The sequence below is a fragment of the Stenella coeruleoalba genome (assembly GCF_951394435.1).
Source record: "Stenella coeruleoalba genome assembly, chromosome: 3".
In the NCBI taxonomy this organism is placed as follows: Eukaryota; Metazoa; Chordata; class Mammalia; order Artiodactyla; family Delphinidae; genus Stenella; species Stenella coeruleoalba.
This window is the reverse complement of record NC_137148.1, coordinates 136,932,428-136,945,706: the sequence shown is the minus strand read 5'-3', so window position 1 is coordinate 136,945,706 and position 13,279 is coordinate 136,932,428. Positions and strand designations below refer to the sequence as shown.

Genomic DNA, 13,279 nt, shown 5'->3' with positions numbered 1-13,279 from the left:
TGGACACTGAGTGTGGCATGCTGATAGTACGTAAGTTTTATAAAAATCTATCTTTTGATCGTTCCTTTCCCACAAAGGTCCTATAGGATTTCATTTGTCAGGTATTTTCATTCTCTTCTACAGAACTGCATCCTTTGGTTAATTTTATTTAAGGTGATTGCTGTTTCGTTCTCACTCTCCCCACACCTTTCACACTCCTCCCACTTTCACCAACCTCTAAAAGCAGCCATCCGCACCCCACCCTGTGCAAGGGCCTGCAGACTCGGTTCTTATTCAGTGTTTCTTCCTCTCTAGAGGAAGGCAGCATCTGGCATCCTAATTATAGGACACGTTTTGTGGTCTGTGAATGAGGCACAGTCACAGCTTTTGCCCTTCCCTTTGGGAAGGACAGAGCACCGTCTAGTACTTTCAGGAACTGTTGGCACATAGCAGCTCTATGTAGACTCCTGTACTGAATTCAAGGCCAATGGAGACTCTGAAGTTGAGGCATCCACAAGGCTCCTGCCCGAGCTGAACTCTACTGCAGGATAAGGTCTCCCCTTTGACCATTCCTTTCTCATGAAGCCTTACTGAACTTTCCTGGACGGGTCCCAGAACTAGAAACCTTAGTGAGCGGCTCTCAAACCATGATTTCTGTTTTCTGGCCTGCAGCCAAAGACATTTCTTTGAATCTAAGACGCTATCAATTTAATAATGTTGTGAGGAAGCCTGCCGGCTAGCTCAGTCGGTAGAGCGTGAGACTCTTAGTAATGTTACAAGGGTAAAAAAACAAAGAAACATTACCATATCAATAATGTGACATGTCCTAGGTTCAAAACAAATGTGAAAAAAAAAGTTGGACTTCCCTGGTGGCACAGTGGTTTAGAATCCGCCTGCCAATGCAGGGGACACAGGTTCAATCCCTGGTCCAGGAAGGTCCCACATGCCACAGAGCAACTAAGCCCGTGAGCCACAACTACTGAGCCTGTACTCTAGAGCCCACGAGCCACAACTACTGAGCCTGCGTGCCACAACTACTGAAGCCTGCATGCCCAGAGCCCATGCTCCACAATAAGAGAAGCCACTGCAATGAGAAGCCCGCGCCCACAACAAAGGTTAGCCCCTGCTCACCTCAACTAGGAAAAGCCCATGCGCAGCAACAAAGACCCAACACAGCCAAATAAAAAAATTAAAAAGAAAAAAAAGGTATACCTCAGATTCTAGCAAATATAGGTTTTCCTGAAATGGAGTAGGAAGAAATGACAGGTTCTTCAGAGAAATTACTCTATTTCCCTTATTTTTGTTTCTTCATCTGTAAAATGAGTATGGGTAAAATAGGTAAAAGACTACATAAACGTGAGGGCCATTTCCTTAAGCAAATCCAGTCAACATAAATGGAAAAAGCAAAATGAATAAGAAATTGATGATAAGATTGTTGCAAATCTTTCCTTGATCTGGTAAAATTCTTGGGGAATGGATAGGAATGTGGTCACTGGACTTTTGCTTTAATTCAGGGTTGATGAAAACCTTTTGTTGCTGTTGCCTCTGTTGTTCTGAAACTTCTGTGAGAAGCAAACAAAAATCTTACAAAACATGTTACCAGTCTTTCCTGCAGTAGTTGGAAATACCTCAAATAATGAAAATGGCTGATACTTTCTGGGTGATTGGTGATGTTTCTGAACCTGGTTTCCAGATAGCAAATAGAGTTATAGATGGTCTAGGACAAATGTTGTAGTAACAGGACAACAGTTTTATTTTGATAAAAGTCGGACCTGTTAATGCCTATTAAAAAAAATAATGTGTGTCAAACTCCTAATTTCAGTTATCAGTGCTTTAGCACAAAGCCAAAGTTGATTAAGTGTTTAAAAAGTGAGTTGACTTGAAATAAAATATGCTGCATTTAATAAAACAAATGTTATTAGGGTATAGCAAGAATTGGAAAGATGACCCAAGAATGCTTGCAATTTGGGGAAAACTGATATAATTGATAGATTTGAGGACACACTAACCCCAGACTATTTCTTCTAAGGTGGTTATTGTTTAACTCAGTGTCTAACAGGAAATTGTTTTTGTTAAGATTTACACATTTTGTCCTCAGGGTGGAGTGCTTTAAAAACCCCTGTGGTTAACTGAGGATGAAACTTTCTTAGATTCTAATTAATTCTAATATCAGGATAGGGTACTATTCTTCAAGAATCTAAGTGTAGATTAAACTTAATTTTATAGGGTCCCCCCGCTCCCACGGTCCTGACCAACTGATATCCTTTTCAGAGAACTGTACATGAAGGGAAAATAATTTTCTAGTAACAACTTTTTCCTGCTTTCTAACCCCACTTGGGTCTTTTCATTTTTAAAGTCAACATGTTTGCTGTAGCCACAGGAAGCCTGCAAATGTGGCTTCTTCCTAGGTTGCTCACTTACATCCAGACACACACACACAATTTTATGCAGTTACTTCTCATCTCTTGATCTCAGCTCAGTGAACCCCACCTCCTCAGGGACGGGGTCACATCCCTCTGTCCTGCAATCACATTGCACCCTCTTCTCCTTTGTGGCACTTATCCTGACAAAGGTTCAATAAGTATTTTTTTGATTCAATGAATAACTGGTTAATTGACCCCTAAGAATAAAAATGGAATCTGCTAAAGGTGGGGTTTAGCTGAGTTCATTAAAATGTAAAAGCAAGGAACTAGGGTTAATTGAAAACGTGAGCCAGGCAGGATAGAGAAAGTTTGGGAATAAGAACAGAATTTCTTAGCAAACTCTAATTAACCCAGTATTTTAGACTAATGGTCCACCGTATAGAAATACTCCCCACACACACCCCATCTAGGGGACATTCTGCCCAGTGGAAAAGTGATATTGGTGCCAGAGAGGATTACTGTCTCAAGCCAGAGGTGATCTGAGTGTTCATTAGCAAAATAAGATAATCCCCAAGTTTATTGTTAGTTGAAAGTGCCATTTCGGGAAAATTAGAATGAGAGAGAGATTTTACAATCGGAAGGACCTTGGAGAGTTGCTTCAGATATGCCCCTCCCTTTCTGAAAGCAGTAATAAACCACACCTCGGATAAAAGAATTGCACAATCCCCCTTTGTTTCCTGTTCTACTTTTGGAAAGAAGTGGCTTCTCTGGAGCAAAGGGGAAGCAGTGGGTTACGGAGCTGCCTCCCCGTCTTGGTCCGTCCAGCCCATTCTCGTGTGCTTCACGCAGCCTGGGGCCCACAGCTCTGCTCCCCGCTTCCCTGCCCAACACCCTCCAGGACTTCTTACTCTCAGCGTAATAAATGGCTCTAACAGGCCACCTCGCCCTTGCCTGCCTCTCCACCCTCACCTTTTGCTACTCTTTGTCCCCTACTTCATGGCCTCTATAGAACAGTCCTATAAACTTTCTAGAACCAGTTCTTCTACCTGGAACACGCTTCCACAACCTCCTACCTAGCTAACTGTGTATATATACACATACGCATATATGTATACACACACATATACATACACACCATTGAAGTGTCTTGCTCCTTAACCCATAACTACTTTAGGATGGATTTCCTGCAAGCAAGAGCAATTTCTTTCTTTTCTTTTTTTTTTTTTTTAGTATATATTGATCATCTGCTTTGTGAAAGGTCGTATGCAAGTTGCTACAGATAATCCAAAAGACATGATATGTGGCCCCTTCCTTCAGATTCTTTGTTTCAAATGACTGATGAAAAAGAGCTTATTTACTAAATTCATATATATTATTATTTAATTAAGTACTGACTAAATATAGCCAACTGCTGAAAAGGCTGGATCAGGTAATACATGTATGCGCGGGGAGAAGTAAGATTTCAATGCGTGCAGGAGTTAGGAAATGACACTAAAGTCAACGCAAGGGAAAGCAGAGCTGAGATGGTTTACTGTTGACATCATCTGAGTACCTACCTCTAACCATACTTAAATATAATCTAGCTAAATAAGTCAGTTTCCTTCCTCCCCTTATTTTTCTTTAGCTTCTTCTTGCTGACCTCTTTGTTGCTTTTTATTTTTTATTAATTTTTATTGGAGTATACTTGCTTTACAATGTTGTGTTAGTTTCTGCTATACAGCAAAGTGAATCAGCTATACGTATACATATATCCACTCTTTTTAGGATTTCCTTCCCACTTAGGTCACCACAGAGCACTGAGTAGAGTTCCCTGTGCTATACAGTAGGTTCTCATTAGTTATCTATTTTATACATAGTACTGTATATATGTCAATCCCAATCTCCCCATTCATCCCACCCCACCCCTTCCGCTCTTGGTTTCCATATATTAAGAACAATTTCTTATATAACCACCATGTAATTATCATAATCAGAAGATTTAACATTATTAAGACCCTGTTTCTAATCCACATTTCATATTTAAATTTTTCCCATTGTCCAATAATGTCTTTTATACCTATTTTATCTCCCCCGGTCCAGGAGCCAATCCAGGATCACACATTACTCTTAGTTGTCATACCTTTTTAGTCTTCTTTAATCAGAAGCAGTTCCTCTGCTTTTCTTTGACCTTTGACATTTGAACAACCTAAGCCAGTAATTCTGGAGACCAGCCCCCAGGTTGAGATTTTTCAGTGTTTCCTTGTGACTACCACAGAAGTGACGTTCTCAGTATATCGTATCAGGAGACCCAACATATCCAGTTATCCCAAAATGGGTGATGTTTGCTTTGATCTCTTGGGTAAGGTGGTGTCTGCCACATTTCTCCACTACAAAGTGATTCTTTTTTCTTTTTCTTTAACCATTGTAATTAATAACTTGAAGGAAAGATACTTTGAAACTATGCAAATATTCAGTTCCTCATCAAACTTCATCTACTTGTTTGGCATCCACTTTATATCTGCTTTGCTTTTAAGTAAGCTCATTTTACACTGTTAATAAAGAGAAGAAAAGAATATAATATGATAAGTGGACTTTCTCAATTGCCCCACCTAACATACCTGCATCTCCCGTGTCAATCCAGTCTTCCTTTGTGAAGACCTTATCACGTAAAATTGACAGACATCTGATATGTATGGCATTAGCCAAGGCAAGATTTCTTGTTTGCATTTTCCACTCTATTCATGAATGATCTTTTCCTTTCCTTTCCTTTCCTTTTATAATAATAATATTTTTGAAAAAGAATCCGTGAAAGGGGCATTTATTTTAATAATGAGAAAGAAGACATACATGATTATTTCGGGCTTACCACATGTCATAATATTGCTTTTGTCTCGTTATGATGGGCGTCAGTAACTGCATTTACTTTTTTTCATGCATGATACAAGGGCTTACTTAAGACTCTGAAGAGCTTCTTTCAGCCTTGGGGTCTGTGCATTAGAAATCATTTGGGTTCATTAAAGTCATGAGGAGAATTAGGGTAAGGGTCAGATCATAGGAGCATCAGGAAGGTAAAATACTACCATTTAAATGGGAAATGGAACTTCTCCTTTAGTGAATCACATCTTCAATGACAGATGGGGTTGCTCACTGTGAGATTAATAATGCCTGACATTCCCTCATCCATTTATTCAAAAGAAAATCATCCTGCAAGCCTACTAGGTGAGAAGCAAACTATCTACAGCTTCTAACCTTATAAAGTATGTATTTGAATTAATTCTACTGGGTCTCTAAGCAAGATGTGGCCAAAAGGAACCTTGAGAGCTTGCTTATAGGTTCTATTAAAAGAGCTCAGAAACTGGAATATCCTAGATAAAGCAGCCTCCTTCCTCCATCTAGGACTAAGGGTTCAGTTTCAGAAACCACCAGATGGAATGGCAAGAAAGAGAGGGGTCTCCAGCCCTCACCCCCAGACAACCAGATCAGGAAAAGCCCATGGCGTTCATGGATCCGCATTCAGTGCAGCCCAGTCACCTCAGGCCCAAATTTCCTAGGAAAGAGACTTTCTCTTGTTTCACCAATCACTCTCACGTGAGGTTCTGACCACAAATGAGCGCCTCTGAAATATCATCAGTATCAGAAAACTTTAGAGCGAGGGAAAACCTAGAGAATAAACAGCTTTCCCTTTCAGACACGTCTCCACTTTTTATACTGTCCAATTTGTTCCTCACAAAAGGCTTGTGAAAAAAATTAGAGTAAGACTAGGTCTCCTCATACTCTGGTGAGGACACAACCCCAGAGAGGTGAAGGGGCAGTTTGGAGTCAGGAATGAACCAGAGCTAGAATTCTGAGCCCTGGGTTCACAGTCCTCCAGGCCACACTTTTGCCCCATCGAGGTCATGTACACCCTCTCCATACCATCGACCAGCTGAAATGCTTTCATGGCACTTATCAGAGTGTTAGTTGCATTTTATTTATATGATCATCTGCTTAATGTCTCTCACCCTAGAATGTATGAATTATAGGGATTGAATATATTTTTCTCGCCTCGTGTGCCACAGTCTACCTTGGATGGTTGGGTGGACAAGTGGATGAGCCAATATGCCACCCGTGTGTCGTAAACATATCCACACCTCGCGCTGACAAGCCTCATATTTCTCCTGACCACAGTGATTTCATGTCCTTTCTCAGATCGTAGCTTGCTGCCAGACATGGCCCTCTCAGTGGACTCGTCTTGGTACCGGTGGCAGTGGCGAGTCAGAGATGGCCTCCCACAGTCTCCATCAGAAGCCACACCACTGCTGTCCCCAGAGGAGGGGGCGCAGAACTACAACCTGGCGCAGCAGCGGGTCGTGTTCCCCAACAACAACGTATTCCACCGGGATTGGGCCAAGGTCTCCAGGAGATACTCTGGCAACAGAATCTGCACCACCAAGTATACCCTCTTCACCTTCCTGCCCCAGAATCTCCTGGAGCAGTTTCACAGGTATGCGACCACTTGACTGAACAGTACACACTTTAGAGCCAAGTATTTGCCACTCAGATGAAGTCAGAAATGCTACCCTCTGGGCCAAATGCGTGTACCTTGAGAAGCTTTGTCATTCATTCATTCAGTATTTATCAGATTCTACTCTGTGTTAAGCCATGTGTTGTGTATTAGAGATACATGAGCGAAAAGAAAAAGACACATTGTCCTGACTATATTGGCTAGTCAAAGAGACAGATGTTAATTTTAGGAATTATGTAAATTGGTGTAAACTATAATTCAGATAGATACTTCCAAGGAGAAGGATATGATGCTATTAGAGTGAGTACAAGAGAAATCGGGCCTAGTTGGGAAAGTCAAGGAAGACTTCTAGGAGGAAGTAACTGTGGAAGTCTAATATGAAAGAAGAGAATGTGTTAACTAGGTGGAAAGAGGCAGAGAGAAGTCAGAGAAGGGAGCCAGAAGAATGTTCTTTCAAACAGACCTTCATGTGCAAAGGCACTGTGGCAAGAGGGAGAAAGATGCACTTGGAAAACGTAAAAGTGCAAGCCAATCTTTTGAGATAATATATGCAAAATTATCTTTTAATTATAAAGCAAAATATGCACCTAGACATTATCCTAAGTTTTGTAATTATTAGCACCTATCATTTATTGAGCAACTACTATACTCTGGAACCCTCCATTGCATACATAACAAATATTCATCCCAGGTAATATTTATAGGAGCCCTTTAAAGTAGATAGTACTATCCCCATTTTAAATGGATTTGACTTTAAAGCCCTTACCATGATGTTCGAGGTGACACTGAAAGAGAATGTCATTTTTAGTTGGCAAGGGCTAATAGGGAAGCAGTAATGCGGCAAGTATATTTCTCTTCTCCACGGTTTTCATTCATACCTTGCTTGCCCCTTCCAGATGGGCTAACCTCTATTTCCTGTTCCTGGTGATTCTGAACTGGATGCCCTCCATGGAAGTCTTCCACAGGGAGATTACTATGTTACCGTTGGCCATTGTCCTGTTCATCACCATGGTCAAGGATGGCATAGAGGACTTCAAGAGACACCGCCTTGATAGAGAGATAAACTGCTCCAACATCCAGATATATGAAAGGTAAGGGAAATCATTCCTCTGTTTTCTCTGTGGCAAATAGATTATGCAAACTTATCAGTGTTTTCAAAAAATTGGTCTCTCTTCTCACATTAATTTTCTTCAATTCATGTAATTCAGTGATACTCAACCAGGGCAACTTTGCCCTGCAAGGAACTTTTGACAATGTCTGCAGATGTTTTTGGTTGCCATATCGGGAAGGAGGTTGCTACTGGCATTTAGTGAGTAAAAGCCAAGGATGATGCTAAACATCTTACAATATACGGGACAACCTTCCACAACAAAGAATTATGATCCAGCCCAAAATGTCAGTAGTGCTGAGATTTAGAAACCTTTAATTTAACTCATGTAAATGCCATAAGAGCAGAGTTGAACCTCAAGAATTAAACTCTAAAATTGACTGAATCATCTCAGGAGACCAAGTTCAGGAACAGCTCTTTGGAGAGTGACAGGCAATGTCTCCCAAACACGAAAATGTATACTGTTTTTAAAACATCTGTGGCTCTTGGCTAAAACTCCTTGCTTTTAGAACTTAGCCAGGTAGGTTTTAGGACCCAGAGTTGGCACACCTGTTCTTGGTTGCCTGGGGTGGAAAAGGAAGCTACCTGTGGGTGACGTCTGCATTCCAACAGGTGGAGTCTCAACAAATAGAAGGAAGTGACCTGGTGGGTACACACCTGTTCTCTGCAAGCTCTTTCCTTGTCATACTTCTCCCCTAGAGTTTATACACCGGCTTTTTACTTTTAGTTTTCCTTTTGAAAGAAGAGAGAAATTTTCAGCAGACAAGGCGAGTAAAAGATGTCAGGAACATCACTCGCTGACAGCTGAACAACGGAACTGATCAGGGAAGAACCTCTTTTATGGGGAGCTCAAGTGTCCTGCTATGAGAATTAAAGAGACGGGATTGAGCAGAGATGAGAAAGGAAGGCAAGGAAAGGCTGAAAAGGAAAGAAGACAGGAAACGAGTGGTGGTCTCCAACCTGCCCTTTGAAGGACGGTCCCACAAAGAGAACCCCAACAGACATTACCATGGGAATCAAATTAAGACCAGCAAGTACACTCTGTTGTCCTTCATACCCAAGAACATCTTTGAGCAGCTACACCGGTTTGCCAATTTCTATTTTGTGGGCCTTGTGGTTCTGAATTTTATCCCCGTGGTCAATGCCTTCCAGCCTGAGGTGAGCATGATACCGATCTGTATCATCCTGACGGTCACTGCCATCAAGGATGCTTGGGAAGACCTCCGGAGGTACAAATCCGATACAGTGATCAATAACCGAGAGTGCCTCGTCTATAGCAGGTAAAACGAAACACCCGGGGAAGTCTTGGCCCCAGCTCTGAGCTTTCTGTGGCTGCTGCCACCGCAGGTGCTGTTTCTAGAAGGATGGGGTAGGAAGATAGCATCATTTTATCACAGTGAAGCTGTTCAGTTCTCCACAATGGGGATTATGGTTTAAAACTGAAAAACATAAAACAAAAGGAATTGAGCCTTGAGTCAATCGTTGATTAAAATTAGGAAGTCTTTATTATGTGACATTTTCTTTGCTGTTTCAGATGTGTTAGACATTTAAGAGTTTTGCATAAATTCACAACCATTTTAGGTCCAGTGTGGCCATGAGCACATTGGAGCAGGTTTGGAGACCCTTGGAGAAAAGTGGCATCACTGTTTTTCAGGAAAGCAGTAGGCAGTGTATTAGGAGAACCAGTCCTGGAGACACACTGCCTGGATTGAACGCTGTCTCGATCAATCGTTAACTCTGTGACCTTAGGCAAGTGACCTAACCTCTCTGAGACTCATTTTGTCCCTCGTAAAATTGGAACACTTCCTGAGGTGGTCGTGAGAATTGCATGTGATAATCCTTGGAAATTACTTAGCAGTGCTCCTGATGTATGATAAATACTCAGTTTGCAAACTGTAATTGCTTTATTTTTAGAATGTGAAATGCACATTAGCTCGATCAAGACTGTCCTTAAGCTTTCTCTCTGATATCCCAACCCAAAGAAACATGGCTCACCACCTGTCTTGCCATGTACTTTAACATAATTTTATACCTGTCGTTGTCTTAGAAAGACTCCATTGAGTCAAAAACCAAACTGGGTTGTTAGGAAAAGGACACGCTCTCGATCAGTAAGGGAAGAAAACAGAGTTACCGTGTGTCTCAACTTTGTGACAATTCATGTAGCCCAGAAAGAAGCAAGGGAATGGAGGCTGGGCTTGCAGTGAGATTGCGGTGACAAAGAGTGCTTTCTAGGCTGGCAATAAGAAACTTTGGATGAGTCAGTCACTTAGATGAATACAGCAGGTAGGGGCTTGACTTCCTGCCAAATAAGGGGAAAAGTCCATCTCTCTCAAGAAGCACCATCCCTCTGACTTGTTTCCTCTGACCTTATGGACCCCAAGACGTTCTGCAGTTGCTCTGGTCCTTCTTAGAGTGAAAGGCGCTTGCTCCGATGTGTGCCCTACAGCTGTTTAGGGGCTGCTTCTTTCTAAGAAGTTCCCTTCCCCGGGGGAGAACATGGAGCTTATGACTTGGAGCTGGCTGATGACAGTTTATGAGGCAGACTCCACTCGGAAAATTGTAGCCTGGGGAAGCTTCTAAGGAGATCATGTAATGCAAGGGACTCAGCTGTCTCCAGGGCACCCCTAAGAGAACTTCCGTACCTTCTCCTCAGCAAAAGATGAGCTTCTGTTCTGTTTGCCTACAGGACCAAAATTGCACATCTAAAAATATTAATCTGAAGGTTTGGGGTTTTTTTTTTCAGCTGGATCTAATTGTCTTGAGTATTGTTAGCACACTGAATACCTAGAGTTGAGACTGAGTCATTCCTCACCTTTGAGTAAGGAGATTATAAAGAGAGAGAAAAAAAAAAAAAAAACTGTTGGAGTGTGCCGCCTTTCCTAAAGAGACTGATTTTTTAAGAAAACATTGTTTTTCTCTTGTCACCAATCCACCCCATCACTTTTTGTTTTCTGTCTTTCTCCTTTGTTGTTTTTCTCATGGAAGATGCACAGTGAGGCTGGTTCCTTGGGGAGGGATACAGGGGGACCTCAGCGAGCCTGGTTCTCTTCTCTCTGCTTTGCCAGAAATCCTCTGCCCTGAGCATCCCAGAAAAATAGGCCTGTTCTTGGGGATAATCTCAGTGTCAATCAGATCACAGACTGACCTGTGCTGGGTGCTGGCCTGATACAGTCCAGGCTGTTGTCATTCTGTTCTCAAAATAGCTTCCAGGAAAGTGGCAGAAAACTGAGGAGATAACAATCCAGAAAAAAGGCTCACTGGCAGGGAGGGACATACAGGTTTTTTATTTTTAAAAAACAAATAATATTATTTTATTTATTTCTTAATAATATAATTTCAGAGAAATCGTTCTAAAATGATTATAGATAAAAGTTTAGTGATAATAATGGGTTTGATCATTCTTCACTATTTTGGTGAATCATAGTTTAACAAAGAGAGTATTTGAAAACCAGGTTCTAAGTTCAGTTTATTTCAATACTTGATTATCATAGTTGTCAGGACTGAAAAATTACCTTGGAAAAGCACACATCGGGCTCCCCTGGTGGCACAGTGGTTGAGAATCCGCCTGCCAATGCAGGGGACACGGGTTCGAGCCCTGGTCTGGGAAGGTCCCACATGCTGCGGAGCAACTAGGCCCGTGAGCCACAACTACTGAGCCTGTGCGTCTGGAGCTTGTGCTCCGCAACAAGAGAGGCCGTGACAGTGAGAGGCCCGCACACCACGATGAAGAGTGGCCCCGGCTCGCTGCAACTAGAGAAAGCCCTCACACAGAAACGAAGACCCAACACAGCCCAAAATAAATTAATTAATTAATTAATTAATTTTTAAAAAAAGAGAAAAGCACACATCATGCAATTTGTACTTGAGAAGACTTTATGGTTATTGATAATGGATATACAAATTCATATTTTTAATTGAAGTATAATTAATTTACAATGTTGTGTTAGTTTCAAGTATACAGCAAGGTGATTCAGTTTTATATATATTCTGTTGTGTCAGTTGAGATGCTCTCTACTGCAAGAAGCAGAAACCTCGACTTAAACAATTTTAACAATGAAGAGACTTTGTTTCTTAAGTCACTACAAATATGCTGAGGTGGGCAGGTGATCAAGCATGGTTCATTCAGCCAATTGGCGTTCTAGCTGCAGCAGTTAGCTGTCCTTTTCATTCAGTCCCCCTCTGTGTCATCTTTACCCCCAGGTAGATTTCCCTCATGGCAATGAGATGGCTGCAGCAGCTCCAGCCCTCACATCTACATATAATAACCCACAAAGGGAGAAAGAAAAGCACTTCCAGAAGCATTCTTGGAAGGTCCAGGAAGCTTACTCCACAGATCCTCCTCATCTCTCAGTGACCCCAGTGGGTCACATGCCCATCCCTGAACCAATCCCTCTGAGCAGGAGATGAGATTACGCTGATTAGGTTATACCTGAGCCATAGAGCCCAGCATGAGGTTCACTTCCCTGAAAGCATATGGGCTACACAGGGAAGGTGAAAAGTCCAGATTTAAAAAATGAGGTCTTTCCAAGAGAAGGAGAAACACATGTTGGAGAGGCCACCACTATGTCCTCAACATCATCACCTTAAAATAGTTTTGAGCCTCGACTCCTTGTGAATTGCTTTTCACATATTAACAGGAGCAGACACACTTTGGGACATTCTGTAATATATATCCTTAAAGTTATTCTAACCCTGAAGTGGATTAATTCTATGAAACACTCCAGAATAGGAAGATAGAAAATGCTAGCTGTTATTATTATCTTAAGTGATGATGCTGAGGGAGCATTTCCTTTTGCCAAACGTTGAAGATATTGGGCTGGCCAAAAAGTCTGTTCGGGTTTGTCATCCCATCTTACTGAAAACCCCAAATGAACTTTTTGACCAACACAATACATGACGGTATGTCAGGCAAAGAATACAAGATCTGAGAGGACAATTTTTTTCTGAGAAGCAACATGAAAGCTTATATCTCAAGCACTAGTTCTATCCATTTTGTCTCAATTTCACACATTTGAGAAGCTGATATCAAATGTCCTCATTTTTGTACAGTTGAATACTAGGACCCTAAGAATTTTGCACCTTAATCCCATGCGTCATCCAGCCTAGACTTGTTTATACTGTGAGAGAATCTTTTTGCAAACAGCAGAAGCCTTGTTTACAGAATTACAATCCTGTTAGAGCATTTTCTTTTAATATAGCAACTGTGCTTGTGGTCTAAAAGTGACCCATTAATCAGATTTATGGAATGACTTCAAGGAGAGATTAGCTTCAGAATTGTATTAGCTTAGTTTCTCCCAGGGCTCAATTTAATGAATCTAGAAACCATACCGAGCAAGAGAATTGTAT

General features: G+C 41.5%; 1 protein-coding gene across 1 annotated transcript in view; it reads left to right on the top strand.

Annotated features, from left to right (window-relative positions):
- Positions 1–13,279, top strand: part of ATP10B (ATPase phospholipid transporting 10B (putative)) — a gene marked incomplete at its 3' end in the record, with an annotated part of 176,413 nt that overhangs the window by 100,334 nt on the left and 62,800 nt on the right. Inside the window, exons 2-3 of the mRNA XM_079918658.1 lie at positions 6,510–6,804; positions 7,722–7,916. Coding sequence (XP_079774784.1) covers positions 6,530–6,804; positions 7,722–7,916 — 470 coding nt within the window. The 5' untranslated portion in view covers positions 6,510–6,529. The remainder of the gene's footprint in view (positions 1–6,509; positions 6,805–7,721; positions 7,917–13,279) is intronic.